Source organism: Spermophilus citellus (genome assembly GCF_964194105.1).
Source record: "Spermophilus citellus genome assembly, chromosome: 18".
Classification (NCBI taxonomy): Eukaryota; Metazoa; Chordata; class Mammalia; order Rodentia; family Sciuridae; genus Spermophilus; species Spermophilus citellus.
This window is the reverse complement of record NC_138200.1, coordinates 64800844-64815395: the sequence shown is the minus strand read 5'-3', so window position 1 is coordinate 64815395 and position 14552 is coordinate 64800844. Positions and strand designations below refer to the sequence as shown.

The window sequence follows — 14552 nt, the reverse complement described above, 5'->3', positions numbered from 1 at the left end:
GAGGAGGCTCCTGAGCTATGCTGCTAGGGTTAGCCCTGGCTCTGTCACCTACTGCTATGACCAGTGTTGGACAGTCTCATGCCTCTGGGTCTCCTCACCCATGAATGCAGGTGATAATGGCACCAATAACACCCCTCTCTGTGGACTGAAAGAGTAACCCAGCAGGCTGAGCTGTCACAGGTGTCCATGAGCATCAGGGCTGGACTTCACTGTGGTGTGGCCAACAGCTAACCATTACTACTCCCTCTCACAGCACTGCCCACTTCCCATGACCCACCCTGCCCAAGGCACAGAGCAGCGGGCACCTGCCTCCCTGCCTGTGCACACTCATTGTCCTTCCCCAGCCAGCGCTGAGCTGACTCCCACCCTGTTAGACCCCTGGGCCACACACAATATGGCTTTAAAAATCACCAACTACAGATCTATCCACGTCTTTGTTCTCCTCAGAGGGGTTCATCTGCTACCAATTTTGTCTTCCTTTCCTGTTCTTTCTTTTTTTCTTTTTGGGGGCTTGTTATGCACAGACACAGCTGGGCACCTTCACAAGGCCAGTGTTCACACCTCATGGAATTACCAAGGGCGGAGCTGAGCATGGCGTGCCAAGTGGTGCAGCAGCCTCTGCTTATAGGAAGCAGATGATGGCAACCAAGTTCTGTGGATGGTGCGTTCAGATGCAGGAGAATGAAAAACAGCCGGGAATTGGATGAGCTGCTGCTGTGAAATGCCTCCTGGGCCTCGAAGAGTGGCCTTTCCTGGTCAAGCCCCTTCCTGTGAAGCCCGGCCTCCCAGCCCACCGAGTGGGAGTTATCCTAGGAAGTACCCAGAATCCCTTCTGTCCTCTTTCAAGAAAAACACTATGACCTTGTCTTCTCTGGATATAAAGAGCCACCAATCACAAGGAACATCTGCCAATGAGACGCATCCGGTCCCTTAGGGAGCCCCTGACTGAGTCTCTACCCTGCCTCATGTTTCTGAGGAGCACATTTTGCTGCACATAGTGGTGACTCCGCTTCTTTATGTATTTGCCAAGTCATTTACGTCACAGGTGAGTGAGACACTGTGGAAATGGCAGTGCTGTAGATTCATTGCTGGGCTATGAATTACCCTTAACTACAGTTTCACGGGTAGGAAGGGGAATTATTGAGTGGATCTAGTTCTGTGATGGAAAATAGATCCTATCCCATCCATAGAAATATCTTTAAATGCTGAATCGATAGTAGGTTCCTGAAGCACTGCTTTGGGAAGACACTCAGGTCATGCCGGGGGTAATCAGCCATGTCTGCATGAGCATGGTGAAGAGTGGGGCAGCTCCCATGCCAATGGCCACTGAGGTGCCATCCCAGCCTGTGCACCCTCCAGTCTGCAGACCAAGAAGTTATAAGACTCTCCCGATCACTGAACCAGACCCCAGATCACAGACAGGGAGGGTCATGGGTGGCAGATGAAGAAAGGATACGTGAACCCCAGGCACGGAAAGACTGAGGAAATGCAGGGTCACACAGAAAAGGCCAAGCAGACCAAGCGCGGGCCACACTGTCATCATCATTAGTTTGCTGAGTAGTTTTCAAAACATCTGTTAATCAAGAAGCCAGAGACTCTAAGCTCCTGGCGAAGGAGGATAGGTGAGTCAGTTGTGTGCAGCACAAAGCCTCTGAGTGACAGAATCGGGGAGGCCAAGAGGCAGTGTGTGGCACTCATGTGCTGTATACACGTGTGGGGGATGGTAAGGATCCACACTCACATGCATCTGATGGGAACAGATGCTGGTGTGTGGCAAAAGAGGGAGCCACTCCATATGCAATGGCCTTGCTACACAACTCCAATGGGACACTGCACTCTTCCCTGCCCCACGTCCATTTCTCTTCCTCTGAAGCTAGCTTCTGCTTTACTTTGAGGGATTACTCTTCCTTTACTCCCTGTCCATGTGTTTAGGGGTGGGGATGACCCCACCCTGGTTTCAAGAAAAGACACGTGACCCTGACATGGTTGATTAGAGCATCACAGTTCAGTGGACTGGACTCAGAGGTCAGTTCAGGGAAGGACTCAGGAGCTGATGAGATTCAAAGCTTCGTTACCATCATCAAGTGGAGACAGATGTTATCTCAAGTGGCTTCAGTCTGGGAGAACGAGGTCAAGCTGCAGAGACCTCCACCCTGGGAGGCAGGGAGAGGTGAGCCTCTCCGAGCAGACCCAGCAAAACACGATGTACACAAACCAAAGTTGTTGCCATTATATGAGCACCAGTACATAGATAATCCTAAAATATATTAGTTACATAAATCAATAAATTCCTACTGCTCCTCCCCCACCATTTTTAAGTTGAATTTCTCTCATTTGCAACAACAATAACGAAAATAATCTTAGCCAATGCAATAAAGATCCATTTTGCACATAAGACAGAGAGAAGACCCAGTGCTCTTCTTGCACCCAAGGTTACCTGCAAGGACCCCTGGATGTCCTTCCCGCCGATGATCATGAGTTCTGCCATGTCCTCAGCATGGGGAGTCCGTGCGTGCACAAACAGGGTCCTGCCCACTGCAGTTATGTTTCTCAGGGCAACTAGGCTGCCATCGCTGTTCACCCTGAAGTGTGGGCTTGACACCTCATAGCGCAGCTTGTCATTTCCTTTACAGTCACTGAAGGTCACTGGGAATAGAAAACAACAGAAAAGCATGGGTAGGTTGCTACCTCTCACCTATCAAGTGCAGGTCACCTTGAGGGTCCCCACCACAGCCCTTCACCCCACAGCAGGCCACTGGTGCCTGGGTGACCGTGACTGTGTGTTGATGGATTTTACTCGGTCAAAACACACCCTTGGTCGCCTCCCAGTTCTGAGCTGGTGCTAAGCCCTGAGAATGCCAGGATGCAGGGCAGGCCCTGCCCTGAGGGCAGTGGGTGGGGTGAACAGTCAGATATGGAAGAGTGACATTTAGGGAGGTGATCTAATTCTGGTAAGGATGAGTTGCTGGGCAGAACCACAGAGTCCTGGGGAACATGGCGGACGGCTTCACAGAGGCAAAGTTTGAGCTGGAACTTAAGATAAATAGGAGGCTCTCAATAGGGCGGAGGGCCTCCCAGACTATTCTGAGGCATGGATTCAGGAATGAGAACCAGGCAACCAGGAGCACTTGGAGAAGGGCCAATTGGAAATGGAGCAGGGATGTTGGGAAGTAGAAAGAAAGTCTGGAAGTGAAACCAGGTGTGTCTTGAAGACAAACTGGGGAGAGCCACTAAGTTGTGGTGCTTCGTGACAGGCTTGGGCTATTTTCAGTGTGTCTCGGGTCAGGATCCCGTGTGTGCTCTGGTTCTAGTGGACAGCAGTGTTTCCCAAGGGTTGAGGTGCACAAGGAGCACATGGGGAGCCTTGTGAAAACCCTGAGATTGCAGTTTGGTGAATCTGGGTTATAGCATGGCAGACAGAGAGGCCGGGAAAGCCAGGGGCCTGGTGTGTGCTAGTGATCCTGGCTGGACAACGGCGGTGGCGGTGGTGATGTGGGGAGGGAGACAGGAGCTGAGTTCCTGCAGTTATGGCTCAGCCACGTGTGGGAAGGCAGACGGAAAGTGGCTCCTGGATGAACCACGTGGGACACGGGAGTCCTGCCGCCAGCACTGGTGTGATGGCCCTTGTGCTGCCCTCTGGGAGCTTCTGTGTCTAGCACACAACTACATTGTTAGGGCCTCCACCATCCGCCCCGTGCTGCCTGCCTGTCTGCCTCTGCTGTGGACTCAGGGGCCCTGGTACGTAAGCCGAGGAGTAGACTCACTCCCCCCAGTATAGAAACGTACGACCATAGTTCCCCTTATCTAAGGGGACACACTCCAAGACCCCTAGTGTATCTCTGAAACCCCGAATAGCACCGAAACCTGAATAGACTATGTTTTTTTTTCCCTAGGATAAAGTTTAATTTATAAATTAGGCACAGTGAGAGATTAACAATAATAAAAATAATAAAATAGAATAATTATAACAATACACTGGCATAAAAGTTATGTCAAAAGTCTGCAAATCAACATACTGTGAACAAAGTTATGTGGACCAATCCCCCCCACCCCTTTTCCCATTGAATTCAGCTCATGGTTGACCACAAGTAACCGAAATCGACTAAAGCAAAAGCAAAGCCGTGGGCCAGGGGGTTACATGCTCTCTGCTGAGATGCTTACTTATTTGGCAAACCTTTAATTGAAGTTTAACGCAGATACAGAAGAGTGCATAAATCAGACTGTGTGACCAATGAATTTGTACAACATGGGTGCCCTAGGACCCATCACTCAGACCACAGCACATTACCCTCCCTTCATGGGTAGAATTCCACCCTCCTCCCCAGAGGCTGAGTCCACAGGTGGGGTTCATCTGAGTGTGCGTGTCACTGAGGTGGCTTCACCCAGCATGCCCTGTGTGTTTGGCTGCTTTCATCCTACATCACATTTTGTGAGATTCATCTGCAAGGCCACAAGTCACATCCTGACCACCAAACACTCTGCAGTATCTGGACCGCGGCACCCCAATCCACTCTGTGCCAGGCTCAGTTAGGGCTTACTTATTCTACTATCAATGGGCACCTGAGTTGGTTCCAATTTTGGGTCACTTAAAACATTGCTACTAGGGACTTTCTGCTCTGTCTTTTGGTGACAACATCTACATAGGTCACAGTTCACTGTAAAGCCATATAAATATTTGACAAACCGAGCTGATCTTTCTGCTCTGGAAAGATGACGCTTAAGGCAACAATCGCCTTATCAGATGGTGATATGGAGAGCGTGGATGGGGCACTTTCCACGTGCCAGGCTCAGTGACATGCATTTTACAGACATTTCTGATTCAGGCCTCACGATGACTAGGAATAAGAACTATTCTGATTCCTTCTCCTGACAGTTTCCAGGTAAGGTGACTAAGGTTTGAAGAGGGGCCAAGCACACAGGGTTTATAAAGGATAAACAAGATCTGAGCCCTGGTCCACGTGCCTTTCATCACCACATGGTCTCAGTAAAGGAACACCCACCCGAGCTGAGCCTCCTGGGTCCTCTCAGACCTGAGGGTCTGCACCCTGCGTGCTGTGCTCAGTCCTGCCCCCACCTTCCCACCAGCCCTGAAGCACCCTGCACAGCACTGCCCGTGCACCCCTGGGCAGGGCTCAGAGGCATCTCTGCATAAGCACACAGCTGGATGCTGGGGCGTCTGCGGTTCTCGGGGCACTTTCTTGCTTTCCCTCACCACCTTGGTAGCCAAGACGTCGCAGGCATGCCTGGTTTCGGCTTTTTTGGAAATGAAGGGGCTGCTTTCATTACCATCACCAATTAGCATTTGTCCACTGGAAGCAAATTAAATGGCAAGGACTGCTGGGAATGTGTTGCTCCTGTGGTCAGCATGGGGGTTTTGGCCCTGACCTGTGGATAGGGAGGGTTGGAACAAGGGAGAGGAATACAATATGTGTGAGAGTTTTCATTACACAGCCAAATTCCTTCCTTCCTTCCTTCCTTCCTTCCTTCCTTCCTTCCTTCCTTCCACAGATACTTAGTGAGAGCTTGCATCAGGCTAGATGCTGAGGTTATAGCATTGGACACAAATGAACACAGTCCCTAGTTTGAAATCTAATGAGGGAGACAGACATTAATCCAATACCTTTATAAGTAACAGGGTCCTATTTCACACAATATGCAAAGATCCTGTGGCACCAAGGGAACTGGGCACAAGCCAGTGAGATTAGCACAGAGGGCAAGGCAATGCAAGAAGCAAGGAGATAAACTTCCCACTTCATAGATAAGCTATGCTCCCGTGAAGTGGGACCTGAGGGCCACAAGGCCTTGCTCCTTAGAGAAGGCCCCTGGCAACTACAGGAGGTGCCTCCACCTGACTCTTGAGAGAATGTGGACCCTCGTTGCCAAAGGACCCGGGATTCCGGGCCATCTGCACTCCAGGCCGTCTGGCAGCTCCCTTTGCCCTCTGTCTTCACACCTCACACCTCACACCTTCCCTGCACCTGCCCCCAGGCCTACCATTTCATGCGCTTGTCATGGTCTGGGCAGACAGAGGATGCTTCTCATCTCCTTGGCCCTTGCTAACTCTTGATCATTCTTCAGGATTCAGCTCAAGCTGTTCTCCAAGTTTCCAGCTCTTAGGGCCCTTTGTATCATGTTACACCAATATGTCTACTTTGTGTCTCTGTTTTCCCACACTCAGGAGCAGAAACTGAGTCTGATTCTTTCATTCATCTTTACATTTTCAGCAATACACAGAATGCTTTGCTCCATACAGGAGGCCATCAATAATGATGCCACTTAGCTAGGTTTCTCTCCAGTGGCAAAAGGATGCTCTCACAGTGGTGAATGGGGTCCTCTCTCATGCCACCAGTCGGGGAGGCTACAGGCAAGACTGAAAACTGAGAACAAGGCTTCCAGCAGCCTCCTGATGTGCTTGAGCCCCAGAGTACAGGTGGGTAGGGACGAAGGAGCCAACCATGCTCACTCCCCTCTGCATTCTGGGCCCTGCGTGCACGGATTCATGATGGCACTTGGCCTCCTATTTGGCCTTGACTTGGACATGGATGAAGTCCTGGGTGGGTGCTTATCTTTCTCCAGAATTCCAATAAAGCTTTGTGCAGCTCTGAAGCATAGGTGGGATGAAAGGGTGCTTGGACAAATAACAGCTCCAACACCTACCATTTGCAGAGTGGCTCCTGAGGGCCTGGCTCTGGGCCAGGGACAGTATAGTCCGTCCATGCAACCCCAGCCTCAGGGTGATGCTAAACTATAGCAGGGTTTCTCAACTCCCATTTTTTTTTTTTCTTTTTTTAATTACCTATGCCCTTAGGAGCCTTTCCAGAAATTTCCTCCTAATTGCCTCCACTCTCGTGAAATTTTAATATCATAGATACACTTAAATCTGCTTATATATTGCATGTGAATCTTATTCTTTTTAAGAACAAATTTTGCCCTTCCCCACAAGAACCTAGTTCACGCCATTTGGGGTAACAGAGTCCCACTGAGAATGTACAGTACAGACTCTCTAAGCATCATTTCCACTTTCTAGAAGAGACTGAGCCTCAGGGACACTGACTAAGTTGTTCAAGGCCACACATCCTGGAAGGGATACAGCCAGAACATGCCCCCAGCCTGATCTGTCTCGAGAGCCCAGGTTCTGGGCACTCTACTCCTAGGAAGAGATGAAGGAGAAGAGAAATGACAGTAGCCCATGTCAACCCCCTTGGGCCTCTCAAGAATCCTGTGGGTGAAGGCACACTGGGGGCCACATCCACCCCCAGCATCTGGCACTTCTTAGGCCCCGTGTGTCACAGCACCTCCCTGCCAGGCCAAGGAGCTGCCTGCACTGGGGGGAGGGGAGGCGTTTGCCTATTTTCAACACCACCTGAACTCAGGAGCAGATGCTTTGGACCAGGGAATCTTTCTCAAGGCCAATATCTATGACACCATCAGGGGAGCATTGAAAAATCTCTCCCTCCAGAGAATAGACAGAATTGGGCTGGCTGGGCGCTGTGCACCTGGATCTTTCCAAAGCCCCCCTAGTCAAATGAAGTGCAGACAGAACCAAGAACCAAGACCTTAGGTTGGAAACTGTTTGACAAGGTGCCAGGTTTTCACACTTACCCACCATTCCTAGCACTGAAGGGGGTACCTAGCATGCCAGCACCTGCTCTTCCCATACCCTGAATAAAGTAGTTCTACTGTTATTTTTAAGCCCTTTTCGAATCCTGGATCAGTTGGAGGAGCCCTGTGACCTTGGACAACTGAACCCCACCCAATCTTTACTCCTCGATACGTTCAGCTGTGAAATTGTGAAATGGGCATAATAGCATGCCCCCTTACGGGCACCACCATCCCTGTGGGATGCAGAAACCAGACAGTCTGTGCCTACACACACACAGCTCTTGGGTCAGGGCTGCTGCTCCACCAACGGGAATCACCATCAGTGTTCCCATAATTCTGGGCACCAGGGGAGCCCCCCCTTTCCCTGCCCTACAGAGCTTCCCTCTTCTGGCTGGTGTCCCCCTGCCCTGTGTCCTTCGGCTTTGTGCTGGTCAGGCGCCCTTGCTCCAGCCTGGCCACATGCAGTTACCATGGAGACAGGGACTCCAGGCAGAGACTCTGGCTGATTCCGATCCAGCCCTGCCCACCTGTGAGTGCTTTGGTCTTACTTGCTCAGGCCCTGCCTTCCTTCCTTGCACCAGAAGTTGTAGAGGGAAAGAGCAGGAGAGGGTGAATCCCAGTGTGCTGCCCGCAGTGCACCCGACCCAGTTGTACTAAAATACTCCAAACCGACTGTCTGTAAGGACGACTTCATGTCAATCTAAGGGATGATGTTTCCTAAAATAGTGCTGCCCGCCCTGAGCTTGGCCTTCATGATTGCCCTGAATCTGCCCATTATCACCTGGCATCAGCTGTAGGCAAGACTGTTTTTCCTCTCTGGAAACAGAGGATGATCCTTATTCTCACGTTGAATATGCCAAGTCTATTTTTCCTAATATGCATTAAAATAAATCTAAAGAGTCAACTAAAAAATAAATGTCCTTTTATCCGTGAAAACCCTCACGGCGACATTCACTGCATCCTTGGGAAAGTGGGTGGGGCTGCTTTTCTCCCGCCCATTCCTAAGCCCGACAAAGACCTGTTTGGCTCCACTGACCAGCCTTTGACCTGCGGGGCTCTGACAGCCAGATGGCTGGGGTGGACCAATACACCCAACATAAAGGAAGAAGGCTTGGCAGATGCCAACCCTAGGAAAGGCACCGATGGAGGTCACCCTGTGGTGGTGACTTTGGCAATAGCTAGATGACAGATCTCACATATAGGAGGAATCATTCAGCGAAAGAGAAAGAATTCACCACACCTTTTCCCCTCTTCTTCCTTCTGGAGAACACAGACTATTTTCCTACCAATCCTCTCATCTTCCATTCCCTAAAGGGTTCAAGGGACAGAATCATCACATTGTCTCACAGTATTAGCTTGGTGGTCCCCACCAAAGTATCAGTGATTCGCCAGCTTTTCAGCAGAGATCAAGACAAAGTGTGTTTGGAGGTCCAGAGTTCAAAGAACATACTTAAGGACGAAATTAAATGGATGACTATTTTAAAATATTTGTTTCTATAGAAACAGCCTCCTAAGTAGCTCTAAATGACACCATGTGGATAACATAAAGGAAAATTTCTAATAAACAATTAAACTTGTGAGCAGCAAATATTTGGAACCTCTATCTGGGGGACAATGACTAGCTGCGCTGTTCTGAACTCACAAATGACTTCGGCATGTTGTTTATCATGGTGGCATTTCAAATAGCTTCTGGAAAGGAAAAAAGTGATACTTATAATACACTGAACCTGAGGATTTATTGGAATCAATTGCATAACATCATTCTTTGAGATAATCTTTGAGCACCCCAGGAGGAGAGAGGGGAGAGTGAAAACTCCACACCTGGGGGAAAATGCAAATTAGACGACAGGCACCACTCAGCGTTTCAATTATGCTTTCAGCGTGTTTCCACTCAAAATGTCCTCTGGGCTTAATGCAAATGTCACAAAAAGACAAACTTTAGCTGGGAGACAAAACCACAATCAAAATGGAAAGTTTGGCACATGAATTAAGGGGCTTAATCTTCCTGACCTTGATTTTCTGCTTTTCTATTTCTTTCTTTTGAATATGATTCTTAGGGATAAAAATCCCAAAGGCATAGATTTCTTTCCATTTAGAAATAACAGGTGAAGGAGCAAATTAAGCTGTATTATAATCCCAGGAAATATGAAAATGCAAGTGGATTTAAATTTATCTGCAAAATAAAGACTAGTTCTGCTCATACAGACAGGTATAAACCCATACATGGATCCTGTGTTCTTCCGGCCTGTTTGGTCCATCTGTGAGTCATGCACTCTCACCTGAGGTAGACAGATGGTCTTAAGGAAAGGTAGAATCTGTCCGTTGAGACTTGCGATTGAGTTTGCGCATAAGCTGTAGAGCCTGCCAGCCTTAGTGCTCAGACTGCTTGTTTGCCTGTGCTGGGACTTGAGTAATTCTGTATCTGTCATCCTGGGAGCTGGAGCCTGTCCACAGGCAGGTGTGTGGGTTCCTCCAGGATCTCTGGACCCACACACAAGAGGATGGCTACAGCAGTGGTGTGCTGGCCACAGAATAACCCGGATTTGTAGCATATGTCAAGTTTAACCATGTGAATGCTCTATATAGAGCTGACCTCAATGTACCCAAGTGCCTTCACGGCCTCGAAAATTCTCTATCATCTTCATGGGCTTGCAGAAGTACCTGCACTAGTCATCTTCAGAGACGAGGCACTGGCCCTGCATAGCAGAATGTAAATGGCTTCTTCTGTCTCAGCCTGAAGGGAATCCACCATCCCTGTTCCCCTTGCCTACTCACAAACATAGAATTCAACTGCCCATCAGCATGGAGAGCCTGTATATTGGTTGATCTGCAAAGTGTTTGCGGGCACAGAAAGCCATCTCGTGACTCAAGTAGCATTTAGTTCAGAAACATCAGATGGACTCTCCCCAGGATGCAGACCATCATTTAATTGCTTTTCACATCCCTCAGCATCCCACTGGCATCCAGAGGCACTAACTTCCTTTTAAAGAATTCACAAAGCCGGATCCTGGGGCTCCTCGGACCTGCCCGGATGAGAGGAACAGAAAGCCAGGCCTCCTTTTCCCTGATGCCCCTTCCTCAGGCATTCTGGTGGAGCAAGCTTTCACCAACACAGCTCAGTCCCTCCCACACTGGGTCAGACTGGGGGAGGAACAGTAAGCACATCCCCTGGCCTTGACTCATCCGCTCTCCTGATTCCCGAATGCTCTGGACTGTGTCCCAGCTGAACCTCTGGCTCAGAGTCAGTGCCGACAACCACCACTTCTGCAGGATTCTGGGAGTGCTGCTAACCATGACGGATGGACCCAGGCGTGGATTTCGTCTCCAAAGACTGTGTAAATTTGATAGGTGCACACTACACATAAAACAGTCTTAATACCATCTCGTGTCAATTCCAACTTTGATATAGAGTTTCAATTCTATCATGACAGCAGAAGATATAATGAATGATTCAGTCAAGCGATCCTCAGCCAAAACCTATTTTTGCCATGTAAACCCTTACGGGCTTCCTCTTAGAAAAAGACAGAACCCACATCTGATTTCAGGGGAAGTTTTCTGTCTCTTATTAAAAATGGAGCTGTAAGCTCTGAAGCTGCTCTTTTCTGTCAAGGTGTTACAGTCTCCTCTTGCTATGGATTCTTCAAAACATAGCAGTTTGCTTTCTGATAGGATGCTGTGAATTGCCTACCCGAGGGTGGTTCTAATCACTATGAATTGGGTATTTCAAATTGGAATTACTTTGTATATCGCACAGTGCCCGACACAGTACACACTCAGCCCTGTTTGTTGAATGAATAAACAGCAGATCTGAAACTTGGCAGCTAAGCAAATTTAAAATTCCCCAAACAAAACTGAGAACGATGGCAAATTCATGTGAAGATCTGAGTAAGTCAATTTGAAAGTCACCTGCTCAGCGAAACAGAAATCATGGTTTCAGCAAGTCTGAGAATCACCAAGTCTTGGATTTACAGGGATCTCCTCTTGATTTTTTTTTTCCTCATTGCTGTCCATGTCTCTTAAAAAGCCCTTCATTTCTGATGTACCTAGAAATTATATGTACGCTTGCCTTCCTCCTCCGAGCTTCTCTGGGGTGAGCCTGTGTTGGGACACAGAGCTCAGTTGTGTTCGATGACTGGCAGTCTGGCGATTTCCCAAGTACCTGTACGTGAGCCTGCAGAGGATGGGGCCTAAAAGGAGGGTGATTTCTGGATGAGATCTAGAGAGGCACAGAGTCAGAAAGAAGATGGAGAGAAGAATACAGCACTGGTTGCCTGGCCAGCCCCAGGGATCCACAGATCAGGGGAAGAGGAATTTATAAATACAAGCTCAAAGAGTCATAAACCACAGATGACATCAGTATTCTCGAGCACCATTACTTTGGTTCCCAGTAGCAAACTCTTATGGTGAATGACAGCATGGCGCACCTCTCTCTGAGTAGGATACAGCTTGGCCTTGCCCTGGTGCAGAGATGATAGAGAAGACACAAGCAGCTATAGGGGGTCTTCAGTTATCTTGAGGGGTTAGCGGTCTTAGGGATTTTGAGGAAGGACTTTTCACACAGAGAGAAGCAAAAAAAGACTCCCTCCAAGACCTTCCCAGGAATGTTAATGAAGGAGAAGACATAGGAGCACTTGTGGGTTCATGTGAAGATGCCCTAAGGTCTTCCAGAAATTGCACAATAAAGGATGAATTGAGGACCTATAATTGTGCATTTGGGGAACTGTGAGTCGGTGCAATGCAAATATTAATATCTATTTAACCTCAAATTTGCCAAAATACTGGAAAAGCCTAAAGAAATTTAGATTTCTATTTAGAAGGTGCCTTCTGTATGAAATAATTTGCTCTTCATTGGACACTTCCGGGGGGGGGGGCTAAATGACTATTTAGCAATAATATTGTGAAATACATTCCAGTATTAGAGGATGTCTCTTACAATTTGGAAATTCTATTATTCTAAGGCTCAACAAATTTATCCGGTAACCCATCGAAAATGTCATTTGTTCACTTACATTGTGAAAGACAGTAGGCATTAAGGGATGAATGTCAACATAAAAATGAATAAGTTCACTATCTACCTTCATGATATTTAGAGTCTGAAGGCTGACCCCATGATTATCTGGAGAGATGCCATATTGAAGAATCAGTGTTCCATTTTGTCATCATGTCAAAAGGCCAAATAAGTGCCATATAGTAGAAATTACAAGCAGACATATCATAATTCAATATAATAAATTCTTTCTAGCAGTGAGAAAAAGTCAACCAATGAACAGGCTCACCATTCCTAGAGTCATCCAAGGAGAGGACTATCAACTTTACTGAAGATATGAGCTCTCAAAAATTGCTTAGGAAGCAAATTTCTAATTTTCTCTTGTTATAAAAATAAATGTGTCATTCTAGATAATTGACCTTCTATGTTATACGTTTTATTATAAAATTGGATTTTTTTCACATAAAATTTAATAAGCCAATTTTGGTGAATTTGTTTCCAAGCTACTATATCCACAAAATTGGACAAATTAACTGGGTATAAAAATATGCAAATCACCAGGCTTTGGTTTATTTTGGTAGCTGAGGGTACCTTCAAGACCACATCTACATCCATTCCACACCAGATTGGCTTGTGTAATGACGGTGGCCATCAAAGGGTTCATGAGGACAGACACTGGTGATTACCCAAGTGATCTCCCTAGGTGTCCCAGTCATTTTATGAAACATACAATGTTGTCTATTCATGTTAGAAGTTTATCTTCTATAACAGTTGCCATTTATGGAGCATTCTCTATTTGTCAAGCTGTGGGTCAAATACCTCATGAACATTATTTTTTTAAATTCTACAACACTCCCACGAAGGGAGTATTTTGTAGATGAGGAAATCCAAGGTTCGGAGAGATTGAGAAAAAAAATTATGGTCAGATAGATATATATAGTAAAACTGTAGAATTGCTGTCTACATCAATCATAAAATCCTGTCTCATGACCCAGGAGAGAGGGGAAGAGGTGGGTGCTTTCAGGATGGTGGAATCCATAATAATTGTTGAAAGTTCTTCTTTAGATGTGCATGACTCAATGGGGGGCAAAAGTGAGAAATGAAGAGAGTTACAAAAAACTCAGTGAAGTAGAATCTTGGTGTAAGTGATTAAACCCACTGGGAAAACCCTAGGAGTGAAATCCAGAAGACTTTAGGGGTCATAGTTTAGGGAACATTTAAGTTCTGAAGAGGGACAAGGAAGACACACAGAAAGGGCCCAGATCAATCTTCATGCAGCCCAGAACACCCAAGCATAGTCAATGGCTTTTATTAAAATGGTTTGTTTAAAGACTGGAAGAAAAGAGAAATGTATTGTTAATCTGTACTTGACTTTTATCAAAGAACTCTTAAGATGTGGGTTAACTGCAGGTCCACACCTGCTGTTCTGTTATTTAATCATCACAGATATTCATACACGGTCTTCAGAATGTCAAGTCTGGTTTTCACAGAAGTTGTAGATCATCTGTAACCAGCATGTGGATGAACATCTTTTGTAGAAAAATCCAAAAGCATTTTGAACATACTACCCTTCATTTTCTGGGGAAGCCTGAAATGCTTCTAGGCAGAGATGGACTTGTGCTTCCTGGATTGCAGAAGAGGGTCTAGAATGTTTCCAGAAGGCAGAGCAGCACTTGGGTCCTCATGAATATCCTCTAGGGAGGCAATGGGTTTCCTTCCTAAGGGTGTGTGCCCAAGTCATGGACAAGGTTGGTGGCTCGGGAACATCCATACCCAGCAAGTTACTACAGTCTGCAGGGCACCAGCTTCCACACTGTGGAAACGTTCTCCTTCCACACTGTGAAAACTTTCTCCTTCCACACTGTGAAAATGAAGGGTAGGATGTTCAAAATGCTTTCGGATTTTTCTACAAAAGACATAGAAAAAACTTGGGAGTGCTGTGAGGACCCGAGCTTCCTACAAC

At 47.1% G+C, this 14552-nt stretch overlaps 1 protein-coding gene across 1 annotated transcript in view; it reads right to left on the bottom strand.

The window, feature by feature from the left end:
• Positions 1-14552, bottom strand: part of CDH13 (cadherin 13) — an 880020-nt gene that overhangs the window by 528004 nt on the left and 337464 nt on the right. Inside the window, exon 3 of the mRNA XM_081274813.1 lies at positions 2438-2646. Coding sequence (XP_081130939.1) covers positions 2438-2646 — 209 coding nt within the window. The remainder of the gene's footprint in view (positions 1-2437; positions 2647-14552) is intronic.